Here is a 25,017-nt window from a genome sequence, read left to right on the forward strand (position 1 = left end):
TAAATATTTTTATATTACCTACAGATTTCATTTATGTTAACAGTCTTTCCCGTTATCATGAACAAATTAGAAGTTATTTATGAGTGCAAGTTTCACCTGGTACCTTCTGTAAGGGACAGAAATATGATGGATACAAACACAGAAAGTATCTTAACTGGGTGACACCATCTCATTTAGATATTCTGATGTAATCTTAACCATACTGTGTTTTCAGTTCAAGTTCACAGGCCTCCTATGCAGAAAAAAGCCCTGGGGCAGAACAAGAAAGCATAAACAATGATTACAGGGCATGTTTTTCCTACCTCTTCATCTTTCAAGTTCACATCCACATTTTTCGATTTGATGACTTTGGATATATGGTCAATGTTGTTTTCCCTGCAGTAATCAAATATGTTTTTGTCTTCTTCTCTAATTAGGTAAAAATAAAAAGGAATTGTCTTACTACTAGGTAATCCATAAAAGTTACATATTTTTAACACAACTTGTTTGCTGCTGACAAACATTAATGGAAGTTCTGCTTTTATAATAAATTTTACATGAATAATGGATTTTCAGTAAGAGATAATATATCCAACCTCTGAAAAGACTAAAATTCTTAGCAGCTATAATTATAGGAAAAAGCATCATCACTTCAACAATCACACTAGAATACTAATATAACAGCCAAGTAGATCATCTCAGTGCTCTTTGTCTCCCTAGTTACTTCTACACACTGACAGGCACATATCTGGTACTTTCAAGTGCAGCACTGGAGGAGGAAGCACTGTATTATCTGTAAAGAGGTATCAAGAGATCAGAATGCAGGTTATTGCTGGTCTTACAGAACAACAGAATAAGTTGATTATTAACCCAGTTGAAAATACACACTAATTTTCTTAGGGAAGAAAATTAAAACATAATTAAAAGGGTAAGATAATTAGAGCATCACAAAATTCAGAAATCCTTCATAAGCTATCAGAAACAAGGACTGGGAACAAATTGAAAAGTATACTATGTAGCCAGCACCATTCTAAGCATATCAATGTACTAAATTCATTTACTCTTATCCAACAACTTCACAGATAAATAGGTAAAGAGAGATTATATGACCTGCAAAATGGCATCGCATTTATCACAGGCAGAACAAAAGAGCTAGAACTTATTCAGATCACTCGATTTTGTATATAGTACATTTTTCTATTTATCTACCTACATCTTGACTAGTCGACTGTAGTCTAGAAGTGAAAGCAATTCTTAACATGAGATCTATGAGTTCTTTAAACTAGGGTACAAACTAACCTGTGTAAATGCATGTGTGGGGGGGTACCTTCAATGAAATTCTCAAAAGAATAAGTAATTTGAAATACTAACAATGAAATCATTCTATACATGGACTGCACTTTCTAGACAGGCTTAAAGGAATGCAATTTGAGTTCCAAAAATTTTAACTAGTGTTTATAACCTCAAGGACACAGCTTCCATTCATTCATCAGAAATTAATACCTTCAACCCTAGCCATAGGAGTCCTTCTATTTTAAAAGCCACTACTAAATTACTTTTAGTCAGTTTATTAACTTAAAACACACTGCTTTTAATGTATCAATATTTAATTGGGCATCTACTATATGCAAGGCACTGGACAAGATTTTGTTGATAACAGATAACAAAGATAAACAAGAAGCTTTGCATTCAATACATGCACAGTATAGTTGAAATGATAAACTATTAACACAAGGTAAAACTGGATGTTTAGAAAGGCCTGAAAGAGTACTGACAAGCAACAGCCTGCTTCAAGCTGGAGGAAATAAGGCACGTATCCAGGAAGAAGTCATGTTTAAAAGGAATATATGGTCTCCGAAAATGTCCATTTTGCAGAAGAGAAAAATGCTTTTCTAGATTACCTACTCAGAAAGAAAAGAGAGAAGTCTGAGGCTAAAATCCCAGAAAGGAGAAGTCTGAGTTTTAAAATTAAGGTTGCAAATAGTATCACTTCGGTTATATTCACAAAAAATAGTTTCTATGAAAACGTGCATTCAAAATACCAATTTGGGAATAATAGGGACTTATTTTCCTCCAATCCAGTAACAGAGACCCTTCTAATTCAAGAGGCAGCCACTTCAACTGTGAGAGAAAGGACTGTGTCATTTTAAGACATACTGTAAAATATACTACTCACCAGTTGTTTTGAATTAAAAAATAATGGGGAGTTGATGGAAGGGCACAGAAAGGAAATTAAGGAGCACTCCTGGGATGTCAGTTACTCATACCCAGTAAAAGCTAGGGATTATTCACCCATAGATGAGAGGACTTTCTGAGTGGTCCCTCTTCCTAAATCCCAAATGTGCATGTATACCTATGCCACAAACAGTAAAAGAGTAAATGTAGTATGAACGTATTTAAATTTTTGTTTTGCTTAATATATTGTCCATGTTTCTTATATGCATCAAATATAGTTTGATTTGGCATATGATGTTTTGGAAGGCAGGGGGCAGTTTCTCATCTGAATACCTGCTTATCTTCAGTTTATCATTGTTAAATATGTAAGGCACATAGTTTAGGGTAGTATATACAATGTAAATTAAATATCAAAATGAAATTCAATAAAATCACCACAAATGCGATAAAAAGTTGAGTGACTAATATAAAAATGTTTAAAGGAACATATTATATGGTCTTTTGATAACACACAGGCTTAGTTGTTAAATATTTATCTACCAACACTCCCAGACTGACTAGCTTACTTCCCAGCAATCAAGCTGTCAATACAATGTCACCATCTAGTGGCCAATATGGAGAAACATCCGGAGCAACATCTTTCCACATCTCTTTTCTTGCCCCTTTAAGATCATGTACAATATACAAATCAAATTCTTTCTCTTCCCTCTACATCTCCCTGCTTATAGTCTCCCAGAGGCAATCTTCCCCTCCAGATCCATACTTAAATGGGGCATGTGCAAGTGACTCTGACCATTACCAACTACAGTAGAGCCTCAATAAATGTTAGTGTCCTTCTACATGTTCTCAACTTACTTTCCTTTCTCTTATGATTCTTACCCAGTTATCTTTCTCCCACTCTTTCTTGAATTATTATATCCATTCTTTATGATGACTATGAATTATATTTGTAATGATACCCTCAAGGATGTCCCACATTGTCACTTGCATAAAACAGAAGAATGCCTCTTTACATTTTTTCTGAAATTGACAGAAATATTTATGTATCTGAAGGAAAAAGAATCACTGGCTTTCTTTGAAATTCTTTTGAAATATAAAGACACACCCTAATGGAAAAGAGGGGTGGTGTTTAAGTATGGTCATGTTTCATCAATCACAGGAAGAATAGAACCTTGCTCATTCCTAAATATGCTATCTGCACCACTTTCTACAAAGATTACATTTCCCTGTCAAAAGAATATTTCAAATAGTTAGGTTTCATGGCAGGCCACCTACAATCCATTTAAGTACTACTTCATCCATCTCACTGAATCAAAAATCAGATTTATGGAACTACCTCAACTATCTAACTATTTCATAGATACATTCAATAAATATTTAAATTCAGTTCATATATTTACCAAGCAACTAGTAATTAGATATAAAAACAGAATTTCAGTAAGTGGACAATGGAAAATTATTTCTTGAATAAAAACACAAGAAGAGTAAGCCACAAAAATATAAACCCACAAAAATATAAACAGATGCCCCTAATACCTCAAACTAAATAATGTATACCTGTGGGGTCTGGAGGTACACAAAGACCTTCAAAGGGGTATGTAGGTATGGAAAATTTTAAGCGAATCAATTTTCAGCTCAATTTCTAAATAAATGCACTTTTCCCTAAACCGATGTACCTGAGAAGGTTCCCGTGGGAAATATATCACCATCATTCTTTTTCAGCATTACCTCTGCTCAATCACTTATCCCTCCCACCATTAGCTTATAAAAGGAGGTATATACCTCTTTCCTTACTATGGTCCACTTCTAGGAAGTATACCAAAAAACTTTACTAAGACTTAACAAATGACTATTAATTAAACCTGTTAACCTTTTGCATAAAAATGCTAGGAATATACTAAGAAAGGTTTTGGGGGAAAAAATATCAACCCTATGTTTTACTGCCTTAAGATACAAAATCTTCCATGGTAGCCAAATAAAGGGACAACTTGGGTAAAAACTTGGTGTTGGGATACCTTCTATAACTAAGGTTAGAGGATAAAAGAGGTGAAATAAACAAAACAAAAAAACACTGAATTGATGCTCAACTGTTTCATTCTAATAAAAGTAAACTTCATCTGTTAAACTATTTTTTAAAACTTCATCCATTTTGACACATTTTCAATAAAGTTTTACTTATGGTTAATAAGTATTTAAAATTCATAATGTTGATCAACTGTATAGAAATAATTATAACTCAATTGAGAAAAAATTTTAATGCTTCAAGTCTTTGGGTAACAAAAAACTAAGTTTTTTAAAAGTCCAACTTATATACATATATATATTTTTTATAACATATATTTCTTTTTTTCTTTAATTTTATTTTATTTATTCATTTTTAGAGAGGAGAGTGAGAGAGACAGAGAGAGAGGAGAGAGAGACAGAGAGAAGGGGGGAGGAGCTGGAAGCATCAACTCCCATATGTGCCTTGACCAGGCAAGCCCAGGGTTTCGAACCGGCAACCTCAGCATTTCCAGGTCAACGCTTTATCCACTGCACCACCACAGGTCAGGCCTTATATACATATTTTTGTTATAGAATTATAGTTGTGTGACATAACTATAAAAATACAGTACATTGAAATAAAATTATGTGGGAGAAGCAGAATAAAAGGAAAAATGATACAAAATTTCTAACTGCTAAAGAACTTGTTAACTTAAGTCAAGATCAGGATATCATTTAACTGAGCTTTAAGACAGTTGAAGATCACATGCAGTTGTAAGAAATAACAGATTTTGTGTACTATTTTTCCAGTTTCTCTCAATGACAGCATGTTTCTGTATTTTAAAAAATGGGTTATCATTACAGCATTTGGATTTCACTGGATACATCTAAAAGAGTGTTTATTTTAAATTTTCATTATTTACAACATGCCAAAAATTATGCCCTTGAAAATTATTTAAGCTTTTAAATAATTTTTCATGTATTATCTTAAAAATGTAAAAGGGAACAAAGTTTCCCAAAAGTCACTTAGAGGCTACATCAGCAAGGTGGTTTTTTGAGTATCGCTGCTCTAACCCAATATTCTAGAAAGTAGAGGCCCAGAGCAAGGTGTATGCTTAACCAATCAAGGATGATCAAGAAAGCAAAACAGAAGAGTTGGCATACCAGCCTAGCTCTGAAGCATGAGCTGACCACCCAGGAGGATGACTGAAGGATTCTGAAGAGAAAGTGAAACTATCACCAAAAAGCAGAGTCCAGGGAACCGCAAGCACTGGGCTATGGCTGGATGTTAGTGGGATAAGCAGGACACAGACCACAAAGAGCCTTGGCACCCTCGCTGCACATACTTTAGGGAACAAATATGAGCAGTGAGTCAGTTGGAGAAAAAAACAGTGATTCACTTTCCAAAATCTGAAAAAAGGGAAATAAAATTTTTCTCAAACTAAATAAGCTACTAATGAGAGGAAAAAGAAATGCCTCCCAGACAGACTGGAAGAGCTACTTGATTCAGACATTAACCTTAACACATCTAAAAAGGCAAAAACGAAGAGACAACTAAGGGGGGAAAAGTCAGTGCAGCCAATTGTGAACATTGACCAAAAGAAACAGTTTGAGAAAAAAGCGTCCTGAGCTATTCTCAGCTGGAAGATGGTTTGCTCAAAAGCTTCATTAGAACCTTGGCTAAAGCAACTCTAAAATAATTCACTTTCACCTGACCAGGTGGTGGCGCAGTGGATAGAGCGTCAGACTGGGATGTGGAGGACCCAGGTTCGAGACCCCGAGGTCGCCAGCTTGAACGCGGGCTCATCTGGCTTGAGCAAAGCTCACCAGCTTGGACCCAAGGTCACTGGCTCCAGTAAGGGGTTAGTCAGTCTGCTGTGGCCCCACGGTCAAGGCACATATGAGAAAGCAATCAATGAACAACTAAGGTGTAATGAACAACAACAACTTCTCATCTCTCTCCCTTCCTATCTGTCTGTCCTTGTCTACCCTTCTCTCTCTCTGTAAAAACCAAAATAAAAAAATAAAATAATTCACTTTCTTTCACTCTTATTTACAAGTTCAGCTGACTAGTAACAGTCATCTGAATCGCAATTTGTCTTTCTGGGTCCCTCAATACACCGAGGGTACACAGGGTACTTAAGCACTTGTAGAACCCCTTCAATGAATAAATAAGCCTTTTAGTTTACACCTCAGGCTCAGATAAATTTTATTATTGCTACTCTGTCTCTGAGGGTCTGCTCATCTATGTGCCTTTTAACATCTTTAAAAAAATTTATTGACTTTTAGAGAGAGAATTGATTTGTTGTTCCACTTCTTTATGCATTCATTGGTTGATTCCTTTTTTTTTTTTTTTTTTGTATTTTTGTATTTTTCTGAAGCTCGAAACGGGGAGAGACAGTCAGACTCCCGCATGCGCCCGACCGGGATCCACCTGGCACGCCCACCAGGGGGTGATGCTCTGCCCACCAAGGGGTGATGCTCTGCCCCTCCGGGGCATCGCTCTGTTGCCACCAGAGCCACTCTAGCACCTGGGGCAGAGGCCAAGGAGCCATCCCCAGCGCCCGGGCCATCTTTACTCCAATGGAGCCTTGCTGCGGGAGGGGAAGAGAGAGACAGAGAGGAAGGAGAGGGGGGGGGGGTGGAGAAGCAAATGGGCGCTTCTCCTGTGTGCCCTGGCCGGGAACCGAACCCAGGACTTCTGCACGCCATGCCGACGCTCTACCACTGAGCCAACCGGCCAGGGCCGGTTGATTCCTTTTTAAAGAATATTTATTTATTATGTTTTTAGTGTGAGAGAGAGACAGACAGGAAGGGAGGAGATGAGAAGCATCAACTCATTGTATCACTTTAGTTGTTCATGGACTGCTTCTCATATGTGCCTTGACCAGGGGGCTCCAGCTGAGCCAGTGACCCTTTGATCAAGTCAACAACTTTGGGCTTCAAGCCAGAGATCTTTGGGCTCAAGCCAGTGACCATGGGATCATGTCTATGACCCCACACTCAAGCCAGAGACCTTGGGGTTTCAAACCTGGAGCCTCAGCATTCTAGGTTGACATTCTATCCATTGTGCCATCACCTGGTCAGGCAAAATGTTTTATTTATTGATTTGAGAGAGAAACATAAATTTGTTGTTCCACTTCGTTGTGGATTCATTAGTTGATTCTTGTATGTACCCTAACCAGGATTGAACCTAAAACTCTGGCATTTCGGGATGACACTCTGAGCTACCTGACAGGGGCATATGTATTTTTTTAAGGTCTTTGAGACTGAAGAATGAATGGATCCTGACCTATGGTAAATTCACCTAAAAGCCACCCTGTGAATCTCCTTGGAAGTCATTCTTTTAGGATGAAAGGCTGCATATTTTCTTACAAAATTCACTAGTACTGCTGGTGATTACTACTTCTTTGTAGAAATTTAAGTTTCTAATTTATTTTTTGGATGTATGGCCAGAAGTTACCAATATGAAAGGTAATGGATTGCTACTCTTTTCAAATATAACATTGGGAAATAATGATGTCATCTCACTGATTTCATTTGACAATGATTTCTAACATTCTATTGTATATGCCAAAATCTAATGTTGATTCTTTTTTATATAATCTTTATATACTATAGTTACATATAAATATATATGATCTTTATTTTATATCTTTACATAGTCTTTGATATGACTAAACCACCAATATTTTAGAAGTTGAGATAAAATGTCTACTTAGAAATTAAAATACTCTCTGTATTTTTAAAAACGCATGTTTTAACTTAAGAACATAAAAAATTTATACAGGCATATTTAATTTTACTCACCGCTGCTTCTCTCCCTGAAAGAATCTATCTTCCTCAAAGGATTTTTGTGAAGATGGTGTATGGTTTAATCAGGAGGCACAAAATCAGTAAATCAGCTACTAACTCAGGGATTAAATAGCAGTCATAGCTGTCATATTTAGCACAGGAAAATCTGCCACTTTTAATTAACATCTAATTCAAACTTTAGATGTTAATTTCATCTTGTAAAACACTGTTTGAGTTTCAATCTTACCAAAGACCACAGATGAGAGTCTATACTAGGATGCCCAGTTGTACTTATCTTGCAAATGGTACTGTATCTCTTTTCTGAAATATCTTGATCCTAAGCCCTGAAGAGGCCAAACACTTGAGCAACATCTATGCTCAATAAGCCTGGCATTCAGAACAAGGCATATAAAAAAGTGTTTGCTGTTTTGTCCTTAAAATAATTCTTAAAATCCTAGATGACAAATAGATGTTTGGAAACTGTTCTTAAGTTGCCAGATTTCACTGATTCTAAAATACAAATCTTTTCATACTTTACATCTCTGATAGATCTTATAATGTGTAGCATCCTCCAATTGATTAGTGGCATTTTTCCCACTTATAAGTATTTAAATAATAGTGTTCAAAACCAATGGTACTTTAGAGTAAACGGAGTAATAGCGTAGGTTCAAAATATGGAGCCAAATGGACAGGTGAACGATGACAAAGAATTCATAAACACAGGTGGGCTTAAGTAGGCTTACAGTTGTGAGTACACAAAACAGAGTATATAGTCTTGTATTATTAATTATTGTATTATTTGTATTACAACTGCAAAATCTACTTTTGCTCACCCCTATTGGTTGAATCACAATCTCCCAACTCAGGCTATTACTAGGTCCGCAATTGGTTTCAGTTACGGGAAATAACCAGTGAGTTTTCCATCCTCCTACTGTGTGAAAATGGCAACATCATCTTTCACTAACTAATAACTATTTTCACAGTATAATATATAAGCAATGTACCTAAACGACTAGAAAATTCTAAAAGTTTAAAATAAAAAGTTTTATTTTTATCTTATGTTGTTAATATATTATTAACATATTTTTCTCACATTTTTTCCTTTTTCTTCAAGTAAGCAATGACAAAGAAAAGATCAATGTATACTTCTTGTAGATAACTCATTATACTGGATAAGTTATTTAGCCATGATTTATAAAGACATCAGTTATTGAAAATGCATTTTTATGTCTTAAAGCCTGCTAAATTCTAAAAAAGTTGAAGATTTTGGATACTTTCAGTGCCTATAAGAAAAACCAGTTCAATTCTGATCAATTCTTGCAAAACTAGTAGCCACATCAAAAAAATCTATAGAATCCCTTGGCTAACAGGCTCTGCAGAGCTGAGTTATATTCTCAACCATTAAGGTAAGTCTAAAATCAATAAAAACAATTAATCCAAAAAAAACATCATCATCAGTATATTGATAAATGAATGTCTACAGTCTCCAATTTTACCAGTAAAGCACATTTTTAAAAATACTAAGTGGAATGGAATTTAAAAATTTAAAGTGAAGATATTTACTATATTAAATGTAATAACAACTGTTAGATTCAATTTCATCAGTTGGAGATTACAATGATTCCTCAAACATTTCCAGAGCAGCATATTGTAGCAATTAAGAGCAGCGTTACTATTTGACCTTGGGCAAGTAACCTAACCTCTGAGTCTGTTTCCTCAACTGTAAAACACAGGTATTAATAATACATACATGTCATAGGATCATTCTGAAGATTATGTGAAATAATATGTAACAATTGTAGTATGGTTATTTAGCATATAAGAAGGGGTCAATAAATATTAGCTGAATTATTACCATAAGATTTTAGCACATATTTTAAGTTGGGGTCATTTCTCATATACCCTTATATAACACTGTCAATCAATTCCTCTAGTAAATATTAATTTGACTTTCAAGGAAATAAAAATAAGCCAATGTAGTTGGAGCAGAGTGAACAGAGGTTGCAGGGAGGGGGGAAATGGCATTAGGAGAAGATGGTGAGGGGCCCTGTAAGACATGCTAAGGATTTTAAAATTTTACCCTAAGTGCTATAGAAAATCATTAAAAAGCTTTAAGCAGGAGAGTGGTATGATGAGGTCTGAGTTATCAATCTGGGGAAGACACAGCACAGGAAGTGAGAAATCCAGTTCTCAAACCATTCTGTAGTGTCCTGGCCAGGAGATAATGATTGTTTAAAATCAGCAATGATAACGCAAAGGGCATGATAGTGGCAATAATAAGCAGCAGATAAATGTGGATTATTATGGAATCTGAAGTAACAGAGTTTCTGATATGTTAGGGGAAGAGAGAGACAGAACAATATGACATAGAGACCTAAGAATGATATACTCATAAGTATACATACTTATATAAACATATGTGTGTGCACACATACATCACTAAACTTTGTAAACAAGTCTAACTGCCTAGCATTTCACAGGTAGTACATGCAGATAAGGATATAAGAAAAACGAAAAGATTAAAAGAAAGAGTAGACAGAAAAGAAAGAATAAAGTAGAGAAAAGGAAGAGGGGGAACAAAAAGGAAAGAAGGAGAGAGGAAGAGAAGATGATGGACTGGTTTCAGTTGATGGATGACCCTCTTGTTCAGATAGGGCTGTTGATCTGCAAACAGGTGGATTTGCCTGTATGCTTGGTTGGCATCATGACATTAAGGACACAGAAGCAAATAAAGTGCATAAGAAAAGGGTGAATATGAGAGCCAGGAGACTCTTACAACAGTTACTGTTTATGTCAAGACCCACTTGTCTCAGGGGACCCATTTTCACATAATCTATAATTATCTCTTCCCTTTAATCGCCTTGTCATTCCTAAGGCTCTCATGGGCACTGGAAGAGGAAAAGCTCATTAACTAAACCTTTTCTCCTCTCTCCAGCCACCCATGGCTTTTAATTGCTTGGTGTGTTATTATCTAGGAGTGCAACTGGGATCATTTTCATAAGAAAGGGCGGTGGAGAGGAGGAAGGGAGCCACGAGTCCCTGAGGTATGCACCACAGACAAACCTTTGCTTTCTCAATTATTTATGCCAGCTGAGGTTTTACAGGCTGAATAAATCCATAACTCAAGTTCATTCTGAGCAGTCAGATTCTCAAGGGGGAGTTTCCCACTTGCCTATCCACACTTGTGTAGTCCTCAAAGAATAACCAGAATGTAACAAGACATATGTCATCCAATTTATCACCTATCACCAAAGTGTTAACACAATGCTGATCATGGGCAACACACTGAAATAGAGAAGGATTTCACTATTACCATCCAAACAGAAAGGCAGCAAGATAATCTTTTTGGTGCTAAGGGCAGTGGTATTAATGGGCAGTGGTATCCCAGATGACTTAACCGATTGAAAGCATAAACATCCAAATATTCAATTTTTAAAAACACATACTATTGAAGCCTCAGAGATTTACAGATTCATTAAAACCAGAAAAATTAATACCTCACCCAAAACAGACTGCTATCTAACAATAAAGCTCTGAATAAATGACTACAGGGGTCCGCAGGTTATACCAGTCTCAACATATGACGTTTTGAGTTTATGACGTTCAGTCCCATAAAAACTTTAAAAATTGAGATGTGTTTCGGCTTACACCATAGCGTTGTACTTTACAGACTATGTGGGCGAACCAGTTTGGTTGCATGCGGTAAAAGAATATGCAGTAACGCAACATGTTTGTGTTCCATGTTCTAGCTAGGATTGTTCTACAACAGTGTTGGGATAGGTTAGTGACTTAGGCCAGGGTGTGTTTTGACTTACACCAAAATTGGGGTTATGTTACTGTTGTAGGAACAGAACTGTGTTGTAACCCAGGATCTGCTGTACATGGAATTTTATACCATTTCATAAGTCACTTACAATAAAATAGTACTTGTAGCTTTTCCTCCAATCAAACCTCTTTCAGAAAAATTTTAGAGAATAATATTTCTGTGACAGTTTTATACTACTTTCATTCAAGTTTATAGTTACCAAAAAAATGCAAAAATAAGGCATAAAATAATCACATTTTATAATCAGAACTAGAGAACAGTCTAGTATTTTTCCTTTTTATTGAATTTATTGGGGTGACACTGGTTAACAAAATTATACACGTTTCAGGTGTACAATTCCACAGCACATCATCTGTACACTGTGCGCATCACCCCAACCAAGTCTCTTTTCATTCTAGTTTTAAATACTTACATCCTCCATTTTATATCAGAACTAAAGAACAGCCAATGAAGAGATATTTCTAAAATATTTTCCAAATCTATTATTGTTTAAAAATTTTAACTTCATAAGTCAATGATGAAAGAATCTCTTTAAAATTCTACAGGCTTTTGTGTCTGACCACAGCAGTGACCTCTGGTATTTTCTGCCAAAACAGTTCATTTGTCTCACAGAACAACTAATCAATTCCAGAGCCCATCAATCATTTTAGCTGTATACTGCTCTGGTTTTGCTTAGAGAAGGTCCAGATGGCCGCCTGTGTAAGTGGGATTAATAAAATTCTGATAGATTACACAACATTAAACTACAAAATATAAGAGGGAAGATCAAATCTTACCGCAGACTGAAATAGATATGTACATGCTTCATTTAATGTATTTCTATCTCTCTTGCTTCTAAAGTTCCAAACACAGATCTAACAGCACTGGCTCTCCCTTCCCTGTTTTCCAATTTCTTCTGTAAAAGCAAACAACATGTGCCATATTCTAGGTAACTAGACTGATATGTGATGTTAGCTCCTAACATAAGCCTCATGTCCTGGGTCTTGACTGTGGGGACTCTGAGTAACAATACTATTAAAGCTAACAGTGATACAGTAACTTATTTTGTGCCAGATACTGTTTTAGGATACCTGTATGATTCCTATAATCCATGTAAGTACTGTATGAAAAAGGTACTGTAGTTATTTACCCCCATTGTACAGGTAAGTGACACGTCCAAGGTCACAGAGTTAATTAAGTGGTGGAACCAACATTTGAATGCTGGCAGTCTGGCTCCATAACTGTATTTCATTAGCCTCACACCATATCCCCTCCATTATACTACAACAGAACAATTAACCAGCTTCAGAAGGAGAAACATGACTTTAAAGCAGGGCAGACCCCTTTTCCTGTTTTATACACAGTGCTGAGAGAAAAAGATTATCCAAGAAATTTTAAGTTAACATACAAAATTTAAGACCTTTATAAAATGATGTGAAATTACCTTAAATATATATATATATATTTTTGTATTTTTCTGAAGCTGGAAACGGGGAGAGACAGTCAGACAGACTCCCGCATGCGCCCGACCGGGATCCACCTGGCACGCCCACCAGGGGCGAGGCTCTGCCCACCAGGGGGCGTCGCTTTGTTGCGACCAGAGCCACTCTAGTGCCTGGGGCAGAGGCCAAGGAGCCATCCCCAGCGCCCGGGCCATCTTTGCTCCAATGGAGCCTCGGCTGCGGGAGGGGAAGAGAGAGACAGAGGAAGGAGAGGGGGAGGGGTGGAGAAGCAGATGGGCGCTTCTCCTGTGTGCCCTGGCCGGGAATCGAACCCGGGACTTCTGCACGCCAGGCCGATGCTCTACCACTGAGCCAACCGGCCAGGGCTTACCTTAAATATTTTTAAGCTGTGGCAAAAAACACATGAGATTTACCATATACCATTTCTAAGTGTACAGTTCAGTAGTGCTACACATATTCCCATTGTTGCACAACCATTTCGTATCACAGTACAGTACAGTGTACAGATGATATGCTATAGAATTATACACCTGAACAATTCCAATCTCCAGAGCTTTTTCATCTTGCAAAACTGAAACTCTCCCCCCATTAAGTAACTCCCCATTTCCCCTTCCCTCTAGCTCTTGACAACCACCATTCTGCTTTCTGTTTCTGTAAATCTGACTACTCTTGATACCTCAAGAAAGTGGAATTGTACAGTATTGACCTTTCTGTGATTGGCTCACTTCACTTAGCATAATGTCCTGCAGGTTCATCCATGTTCTAGCTATGTTTCAGAATTTCCTTCCTTTTTAAGGCTGAATAATACTCCATTATATATGTTTGTTTTTTGTATTTTTCTGAAGCTGGAAACGGGGAGAGACAGTCAGACAGACTCCCGCATGCGCCTGACCGGGATCCACCCGGCACGCCCACCAGGGGCGAAGATCTGCCCACCAGGGGGCGATGCTCTGCCCCTCTGGGGCGTCGCTCTGCCGCCGACCAGAGCCACTCTAGCGCCTGGGGCAGCGGCCAAGGAGCCATCCCCAGCGCCCGGGCCATCTTTGCTCCAATGAAGCCTTGGCTGCAGGAGGGGAAGAGAGAGACAGAGAGGAAGGGGGGGGGGGGTTGAGAAGCAAATGGGCGCTTCTCCTATGTGCCCTGGCCGGGAATCGAACCCGGGTCCCCCGCACGCCAGGCCGACACTCTACCGCTGAGCCAACCAGCCAGGGCCTACTCCATTATATTTTGTTTATCCCTCTGTCTGTGGACACTTGGTGGCTTTCCCGGCTCTGTGAGTAGTGCTGCTGTGAACATGGGTGTGCAGACATGTCTTTCAGATTCTGCTTTCAATTCTTTCGAGATATAGAACTTGAATTAGAATTGCTGGATCACACAGTAATTCTCTGCTTAAATTTTCTGAGGAGCATCCACAATGGTTTCCTTGGTGTACCATTTTATACTCCAAAGTGATCTTTTAATTTGCAGCTAGAGTAAATAAACTATAAAAACATTAAAATCTTTAAAATAATGGGTATTTTGAGGAAAACTAACAATAACAACAATCCATAGATTCAGACTGTCTGAGATACAAACCCTTGCCTTCCCAACTACTTGCATGGTGGGATGGGCCACTATCAGATGCTGGTTGATTTTAAATATTATACACCTTAACAAGGCTTTCCTGCTATTTATATATTATCCTGCTAGAGATACCACCAAATCAGCTTCGGATTAAGAAAAAGTTCTTCACAAATGGAAGCTTTCAGGATTAAAAAAATATATATACAGAATACATATACATTAGGTAGACAGATGTCCTTCTGATCAAACACCAGCAGAGAAACTCACCTGATGATTTCTTCATGATACAGAGAACTAACAACGGGACCACCAAAACCAGCATTTGCTTCTTTTCCTTTCTTCTCTGGTGACTGTGGGGGACAGGCAGGGTAGAAAAAAGACACATGGATTAAAGCAGTGTGTATTTAAACCAGTCACACAATATTACTTTGCTAAGGAATACTAAAAGTTTGTCTACCATTCCTCCAAGGCACTCGGAACAGTTTTGAGGTGGTATGTGAAAGGCAAGGGGATTCTCAGGCCAACACAGCAGTGGCGTGAGCACCCACCAGCAAGCTAAGGTCATTCCACCACAGCCTCTGGAGTCACCTGAAAGCCATTCTCCTAGCTGGTTCCAAGATGTCACCTCAATTCATAGCAGACAATATGGATGTTCCATTTGGAAAAGGAAGACAAAATATAAAATAAAGATGATCAGGAAAACCACATTTACATTAACAAAATTAAAGTTCCCCCCAAAAGAAACTAAATTATAGTAAAACTTCAAATTTATCCATAAAGAAAATACTTTTAGGGGACGAGAAGGGAGAGAAGGTGGGAGAGAGAGAGAAGGAGATCAAAAATAAAAGAAAGGTCCTGGCCAGTTGGCTCAGCCATAGAGAGTAGGCCTGGTGTGTGGAAGTCCCAGGTTCGATTCCCAGTCAGGGCACACAGAAGAAGTGCCCATTTGCTTCTCCACCCTTCCTCCTCTCCTTCCTCTCTCTCTCTCTCTCTCTCTCTCTCTTCCCCTCCCACAGCCAAGGCTCCACTGGAGCAAAGTTGGCCCGGGCGCTGAGGACAGCTCCAAGGCCTCCACCTCAGGCGCTAGAATAGCTCTGGCCAGATGGAGCAATGCCCCAGATGGGCAGAGCATCGCGCCCTGGTGGGCATGCCAGGTGGACCCCGGTTGGGTATATGCGGGAGTCTGTCTGACTGCCTCCGTTTCTAACTTCAGAAAAATAACTACAACAACAACAACAAAAAATATATATATATATATAAAAAGAACCAAACTATTATAGAAACACTTTGCAAAATCAGTATTTGCTAGGTCCTGCCCTCTTGATATTCTCAAAAAGCTCAAGATGATTAAATTTAGAAATAACATTCTTTCAAACATGTAATGGGGAAGCAGTAAACTTGCATGTTATTACTGTCTGAAAGGCTTCAAGTGTAGCTGCTGCAAAAAGCCCACCTCTGTAATATTGCCACTCTTGACACTTGTATCAAAAATCAACTGCCCATAAAACTGAGGGTTTACTTTTAGACTCACTTCTAGTCTAGTAAGTCTATCTTTCTGCCTGTACCACACAGTAATAATTACTGTCGCTTTGTAGTTAGTTTTGAAATTGCAAGTGTGAATCTTCAAATTTTGTTCTTTTTCAATACTGTTCTGGCTATTTGGGGCCCTTTGCAAATCCATGTGAATCTGAGGTTTGACGTTTTCATTTCTGCATTTGGATTTTGATAGAGATTGCTTTGAATCTGTAGGCCATTTTGGGTAGTACTATCAATTTAACAATATAAAAATCTCCCAATCTGTGAACAAGGGATAAACTTAAGTAAGGGATGCCACTTACTTAAGTCCTCTTTAACTTGTTTCATCAAAGGTTTGTAGTTTCCAGCGTAAACTCTTTCACCTCCTTGGTTAACATTATTCCTACATATTGTATTTTATTATTTTGATATTACTGTAAATAAATTTTAAGTTTCTATTTTTGGGCGTTCATTGCTGGTATACAAAAACACAACTGATTTTTGCATTTTGTTCTCGTTATCTTGCAAATTTGATGAATTCATTAAGAAGACTTTGGTGGGAATTCTTTGGGTTTTCTACATGTAGGATCATGGTATCTGTCAACAAAGCTAGTTTTACTTCCTTTCCAATATGGATGCCATTTATTTCATCTACTTGTCTAATTGCTCTGGCTAGAATTTACCGTACACTGTTGAATAGCAGTGGTAAAAGCAGGCATCCTTGTCTTATTCCTTATCTTAAGGGATAAGCTTTCATTCTTTCACCATTGAATGTAATGTTATCTGTGGCCTTCTCATAAATGCCTATTATCATGGTAAGCAAATTTCACCTTCATTTTCAAAAGCTATCTTAAGTGGTATTTAATTATGAGTTGATAGTTTTTTTCCTTTCAATGTTGCTCCTACTGACTTCAGACTTCTGAAAAGTCTGCTGTAGTTCTTATCTTTGTTTCTAATTTGTTCCTAATTTGTTTTGGGGGGGCAAGGGGGTCTGGATGCTTTTAAGATTCTTTTTTCACCAATTTGTTTATGATGTGTCTTGATACTTCCGGTTGGGGTTCACTGAGATTTTTGGATCTATGGGTTTATGGCAGTGATTCTCAAGTGGGGGAGGTTCTTTTGTCCCCTCTGTACCTCCAAGGATATCTGGTAATGTCTGGGGCAATTTTTGGTTGTTACAAGTGGGTGATCCTATTGGCATCTAGTAAGTAGAGACTGGAGTTGCTGCTCAATATCCTACAATTCACAGTTCAGCCTTCCACAACCAAAAATTATCCAGGCCCAAATGTCAATGGGCAAAGGATGAAAAATGCTGATTTATAATTTCATCAAATGTTTAAGATTTCAGCAATCACCTACTAAATTTTGTTTCTTTATACTCTTCTCTTGCTTTTTCTCTTCTTCCTGGGACTCCAACATCCTACATTGCTTCCCAATTTCCCATAGCTCATGGGGCTCTGTTCACTTTTTGTTCAGTCTTTTTACACTCTGTGCTTGACTTTTTTAGTTTTACTTGCTACATCTTCAAGTTCACTATCTTTTTTGTATGCAATGTCCAATCTGCTGTTAATCCTATCCACTGTATTTTTCATATCAGATATTATTTTCTTTCCTCTCTAGAAGTTCCATTTGGGTCTTTTTGTTTCTTCCATTTCTCTATCATGTTCATGTTTTCCTCTACTGTTGTGAATATATAGACTACATTTATAAGAGCTGTTTTCATCTCTATCATTTCTGCTTTCACTGACAGGTTTTCCTCTTGGTTAAGGTCATATTTTCCTGCTGTCCTTAAAAGCTTAAAAGACACTCTTGTTCACTGACTTTGTTGTGCTTCTTTAAATGATGTTAGATTTGGGCCTGGGTTCAGTTACATGGAATCAATCTGACCCTTTCAAGGCTACATTAAAACTTTGTTAAGGCAGGAGCAGAGAAACCTTTAATCTAGAGCTTAATTTAGCCTCACTACTGAGAAGAAATCCTCTGAAGGCCTCCTCCACACGCCCCATACATTTTCAGTCCTATGTCAGCTCCAAGAATTGTCTGACCTATGGCTTTATTATATTTCTTTTCCCAGCCTATACCCCCCCCCACACACACACACAGTTAGTATGCAGTCAAAGGGATCCCTCTGCAGATCTCCAAAACTCTCTTTCCCTCTTCAGGAACATTCTAGCTAGTATTTAGTCCTGCATTTTCTAGCTCAAAGTGGTAAGACAACCAGGCTCTTCTGAATTCCTCCTCCCTCCACTATAGCCTGAAAATTGCTTCCAGGCAATAAGCTGAGACAAAAGTAGAGCTCCTCTGTTCGGTTCCCTTCTTTCCTAGTTTTATACTACTTCTAGTGCCATTTCTGAAAATACTGTTTCATCTATTATGTCTAGTTTCCTTCTTGTATTGAACTAAAGGATAAATCTCATCCCTATTACTTCATTCCCAGGAGTAGAAGTCTTACAAACATTAATTTAAAAGCCAGCATAGCATTCCACACAGTAATGCACCCTATTTACTAAACCATTTTCTGACTGTTGTCTATTTAGGTTATTTTTACTTTCCTACTCATAAAGATATGATGAATATCTTTGTACATGAAACATAATAGAGTTGTAATTAAAATCTTTACAAAGAAATATGACTCCATAATTTGATTATCGTGTATTCTAAATATAATTTTTCTTCCTGGGATTAATTCTTTTTTCTGAAGCAAAGGCTTTACAAAGTATGTTAGAATGCTGCTGACAACTTTTTCTTTCTGGGGGGTAGAAGGGGAAGATTATATCTTAAGCAGAAACAATATTTCCAAAATAATCTGCCATTATCAGATTGAATTCAGAACAAAGCTGCCAAAGATGCATTAGTTTTTGTCTCCATCTACTTCATCTACAAGAAGGAGTAAACTTTGGCTACTTTAGCCTCCAGATTTCCACTCCAAGAAAATGTTTCTAAAGAGACTTAAGAAGTTGATTCCATTTCTCTCTACTCAAAATCCATTAAGATATTTTTATGTTGCATCAGCAGTTAAAGGAAAAGACTCCAGTTTGGCAGCCAATAGGATAAAATTTGCCAATTCTTACATTGCCTCAGACTATATTATTTAAGACATGAAATGCTCCTTCACTCAGAGAAGAAAGGACAAGTTACTGGCTGAATCTTTACCATTTGGATTCAGATTCCACATTAGTCAATTGCAGGGTCAAGACTTAAAACCTTGTGAAACTTTTTTCCCCCCATTTGAAAAATAACTATTCCCATGCTGTCAGGCTAATAGATGCAATGAGGGGGTTTCTTGCTTCCATGTGCTACCTTTTTGGCTTCTGTATTATTGGTTTGTTTGCTTAATTTGTTTATAGGTCTAGCTCTACGACTTTGGGGAAATTAATCTCTCTGCTTCAGATTCCTCATTTGTAAAATAGGGATAGTAGTTATGGAATATGAATGTTTAAAGTATTAAATATATGTAGAAAACAGAACAGTGCTCAGAACAAAGTGAACACTATATAAGTTTATATTAGACATTAGATTACATTAGATATTTTTCCAAAATATGGCTATTTCTCCAAAGCTCAAGTGTCTCAGCAATACAAATACAAGATGTTCTGAGGTGGAAACTTACAATAAGAACCAAGAGTCTTTATCTAATATTCTCCCGATAAAACGGCAAACCCCAAAACCAACCAGCCAACCAATCAATCAACCTAACAAAATAACTCTGTCATTAAGAAAAGAAGGAGCCCTTGACGAATAGCTCGGTTGGTTAGAGCAGTGGTCCCCAACCCCCGGGCCGCGGACCAGTACCAGTCCGTGGGCCATTTGGTACTGGTCCACAGAGAAAGAATAACTTACATTATTTCCGTTTTATTTATATTTAAGTCTGAATGATGTTTTATTTTTAAAAAATGACCAGATTCCCTCTGTTACATCCGTCTGAGACTCCCTCTTGACGCTTGTCTCGGTCACGTGATACATTTATCCGTCCCACCCTAAAGGCTGGTCCGTGAAAATATTTTCTGACATTAAACCGGTCCGTGGCCCAAAAAAGGTTGGGGACCACTGGGTTAGAGCATTGCCCTGAAGTGCAAAGGTCAACAGTTTGATCCCCAATCAAGGAACATATAGGAACAGATTGATGTTCCTATCTTTCCTTTTCTCTCTCTAAAATCAATAAAAAATAAACATTAAAAAAAGAAAGGCCCTGGCCAGTTGGCTCAGTGGTAGAGCGGTGGCCTGGCGTGCAGGAGTCCCGGGTTCAATTCCCGGCCAGGGCACACAGGAGAAGCGCCCATCTGCTTCTCCACCCCTCCCCCTCTCCTTCCTCTCTGTCTCTCTCTTCCCCTCCCGCAGCCAGAGCTCCATTGGAGCAAAGCTGGCCCGGGCGCTGAGGATGGCTCTGTGGCCTCTGCCTCAGGCGCTAGAGTGGCTCTGGTCACAACAGAACGACGCCCCAGATGGGCAGAGCATTGCCCCCTGGTGGGTGTGCCGGGTGGATCCCGGTCGGGTGCATGCGGGAGTCTGACTGCCTCCCCATTTCCAGCTTCAGAAAAATACAAAAAAAAAAAAAAATAAAATAAAATAAAGAAAAATAGGACAGCAAACTAGGACTGAACAAGTGTCTTATACTTTACACCATTCCAATTTCAAAGCAATTCTATAAAGCTGACATTTTTTCTGTATTTCATTTAACTAAGACATCAAATTATAAAGGGCATCATTATTTTATTTAATGCTAAGAAAAAATATAACCAATTAAATAATACATACTCCATCAATTTAAAGGTACATCCAGAATTTTTAAATGTTAAAACCTGAATAACTGCCTTACATTTGATACAATATATCTCCATTTTACAGATTATAAAACTGAAGATACAAGAGGTGAAGTACCCAATGCCACATAAGTGGCAGAATTGAGATCTTCTGGTAGCTAAAGCCTGTGCTCTTTTTCTTAAATTATGCTACCTTTCCAAGCTACTTTAGGAACCATTATTACATATTTACAATATTCCAAATTAAAATAGTTTTTCCTAAAGTATACATTAAAAAAAGTTTGCCCTGGCCAGTTGGCTCAGAGTGTCGGCCCGGCGTGTGGAAGTCCCGGGTTTGATTCCTAATCAGGGCACACAGGAGAAGCGACCATCTGCTTCTCCAACCTTCCCCCTCTCCTTCCTCTCTCTCTCTCTCTTCCCCTCCTGCAGCCAAGGCTCCATTGGAGGAAAAAAAAAATCATTCCCTAAAACCTTAACAATGGACATTTAATAAGAATATCAATTATCTAGAAATATTACATAAATGCTTCAATTACTATTGGAAAATAAATTTTAAAAAAGAAATATGTGCAAGTAGATACCTGATCCAAATCTTCAAAATTCAGTTTCCTATTTTTTTGCATATACTACATATACTAGCTTAAAAAGATATGCAAATTTTAAAAGATAAAAGAAACCCCACTTTTTCACCAAACGGTTTAATCTGTATCACTAAAATATGAGCTGATTTTCCCATATACTATGGCTAAAAGAACTCTTATAAAACCCTTACAATCCACCAAGTACATTTCATTACTCTGAACAACAAAACAAAAAATAGTCAATTCTCTTTCACCATTCTATATAAAATGTAAGAATAAATATATTAATTTCATCTTCTCAATTTCCTGGTTGTTATCAATTGCCTTGGTTCTAGGGTACTTTAAAACTAAAAAATGAAAGATTATCTCTTGTATACAGGTCCAGCTTTTCTGTGAAGTATTTTTATTCAGTTTAACACTATTTCTGAATGGCTCCCATGGAAAACTACCTTCAGGTTATTATGACAAACTTTCTAGAAATGTTATAATGACCGACTTAAATGTTCTTGGAATATTGTACTGAATATAGCATTTATATATCTTGCAGCTGTGGACAGTTGGTCTCTTCTTTGGTCCACTGATTTTGTTACAGGTATTACCTAAGAGCTTTGGGTTATGATCTCCTGGTTATTCTGTTAAGGAAGCATTTGGGAATAATCAAAAATCATCCTGCTCAGTGGTAGAGCATCGGCCTGGCGTGCAGAAGTCCCGGGTTCGATTCCCGGCCAGGGCACACAGGAGAAGCGCCCATCTGCTTCTCCACCCCTCCCCCTCTCCTTCCTCTCTGTCTCTCTCTTCCCCTCCCGCAGCCGAGGCTCCATTGGAGCAAAGATGGCCCAAGCGCTGGGGATGGCTCCTTGGCCTCTGCCCCAGGCGCTAGAGTGGCTCTGGTCGCGGTAGAGCGACGCCCCGGAGGGGCAGAGCATCGCCCCCTGGTGGGCAGAGTGTCGCCCCCTGGTGGGCATGCCGGGTGGATCCCGGTCGGGCGCATGCGGGAGTCTGTCTGTCTCTCCCCATTTCTAGCTTCAGAAGAATACAAAAAAACCCAAAAAAACAAACAAACAAACAAACAAAAAAACTATCCTATAACCACTGTCCTCTTTCCAGAATTCCAATTACCATGAATAATTTTTGACAAAATGCATGAATGGGAATACCCAAATGAATAGATAAATATCGCTAAACTAGGTATATTTCCATTCCACACCCTTTTGTATTACATTGGCCTCCACTCAACCAACTATCTTAATAGGATGGATGATTTCATGAAAGACAGGTATAGAGATTGATAAAGCAAGACAAGTTTAGTAGACATCTTATTTGTGGCTTATCAAAGTCTTTGGAACACTATCTCAACATCTTAATACTTTTCCATATTGTGTGTCCCAACTTCCCAAAAGAGAATCCTCAAAACCTCATTTCTCAGAGTCCCTTGCAACTAGGATATGCAGGCCTAGAATATTATTCCATCAATCAATGCACAAACAAGCCACTTGGATATTGAATGGAGCAGCATATCATTGAACTATATAGCAAATCACATATATCTTGACTTATAGCTCAAAATGTGGTTGAAATAATCCCACCAACAAAGTAGTTTGTTTGATCTACAATTGACTCTTGAACACAGTTTGAACTGCATGGGTCCATTAATATGCACATTTTTTCAATAAATACTACAAATGTATTTTCTCTTATTAATTTCTTAATAACATGTTTTTTCTCTAGCTTACTTTATTGTAAGAATACAGTACTAATACCTTTAACATCTAAAGTATGTGTTAGTGATTTACGTTGTCAGTAAGCCTTCCAGTCAACAGGGGGCTATTAGAAGTTACGTTTTTGGGGAGTCAAAAGTTTTATGAGAATTTTCAACTGTGCAAGGGATCAGCACCCTGACCCTTATATTGTTCAAAGGTCAACTATAAGCAGAATTCAAGCAATTAAATCAAACTTATCATATGAATTCATATTTTCACTTTAAGTACACAGGAGAATATTAATTAATGTCATAGTGAATTCAGAAGTAAATCAATGTTATCCAGTTAAGTGGAAAAGTCAGTCTCTGACCCTATCCCATGTATCACCGTATTCAATAGTTGACTCAAGGTACAAAAAAGCATGCTAGTCAAATTTCATGATGACAGGGTCAATGAAAGATAGTTCATAAAGCAGATAATGCAAAAGAATATCTTAATGTTGGAATAATATAAATCAAATAAATGAAACAATATGAATACATAAAAAATCAATTTAGCACAGAATAGACATTGAATAACAGAATATGTGGAAAAGACTTGAAATTCTAGTTTTCTAAAAGCTAAAGGAGAATTATCGTTGTAATGCAGCTTCCAAGAATTTTAAACTACATCAACAGTATTCAAATGAGAGAAAAGTTTTATTCTCTATTAGTCACACTATGTCTCAAGTAGTCTGTTCAATTCCAAAAGCCATGCTGTAAAGGAAGTGCTGAGAAACAAACTTGTTTACACAGAATGATTGTGTTTGTGGTGGCACTTGATGACTCTGGGGGTGGAGAACAATTTTAGAAATTACAGATACCCTGCCTGAAGAAGAGACTTAACAGCTGTCTTAAAACAATGAAAGATTCTTATGCAGATGAAGAATTAAACTTATCCTGTGTGATCCTAGAAAGCAAAAACAGAACAGTTTAGAAAACAATAACAACATAACAGAGAAACAGATGTTAGCCTAATATAGAAAGAAGCTTCTAATAATTGGAGGTGTAAAAAAATGGAGCTGATTTCTCACAAATACTGTATTTCTAAGACTTCTAACAGAAGCTAAAAGACTTGTATGTTAAAATAAGTTGAGACAGAAAATTAGGCAACCACTAAAGTTTTTTCTAGCTAAAAGATTATTCTTATAATAAAAGAGAAATACAGCTTTTAAAAAACATATACAAATGACCAATAAGCACATAAAAAGCTGACTTAGCATCATTTATCATTAGGGAAATTCAAATAAAAACCACAATAAGTTATCACTTCATACCCACTAGAATGAATACAATAAAAAAATCAGAAAATAAGTGTTGGCAAGGATACAGAGAAATCAGAATCCTGATACACTGTTGATAGAAATGTCAAATGTTGCAGCCACTTTGAAAAAGTCTGGCAGTTCCTCAAAAGGGTAAACATACAGTTACCATTTGACACAACAATTCCACTACTATATAACCATACAAAATGAAGACGTGGAAACACAAAATCTTGCACACCAATGATCTTAGCAGCATTATTCATATTAGCCAAAAGGTGGAAATAACCCATATCTATCAATGGATGAATAAATAAAATGTGGTACTCATAAAACAAAGTATTATCTGGCCATAACACATGAAGTACTGATTCACGCTACAATTTGAAACAATCCTT

General features: G+C 37.5%; 1 protein-coding gene across 2 annotated transcripts in view; it reads right to left on the minus strand.

Moving 5' to 3' along the window:
• ACBD6 (acyl-CoA binding domain containing 6) overlaps positions 1-25,017 on the minus strand; it is a 149,857-nt gene that overhangs the window by 85,045 nt on the left and 39,795 nt on the right. For both annotated transcript variants that reach the window (XM_066361670.1, XM_066361668.1), the window contains exons 4-5: positions 15,031-15,113; positions 303-408 (exon numbers count right to left, since the gene is read on the minus strand). In XM_066361670.1, coding sequence (XP_066217767.1) covers positions 303-408; positions 15,031-15,113 — 189 coding nt within the window. The remainder of the gene's footprint in view (positions 1-302; positions 409-15,030; positions 15,114-25,017) is intronic.

This window comes from Saccopteryx leptura, chromosome 2 (assembly GCF_036850995.1).
Source record: "Saccopteryx leptura isolate mSacLep1 chromosome 2, mSacLep1_pri_phased_curated, whole genome shotgun sequence".
NCBI lineage: Eukaryota > Metazoa > Chordata > Mammalia > Chiroptera > Emballonuridae > Saccopteryx > Saccopteryx leptura.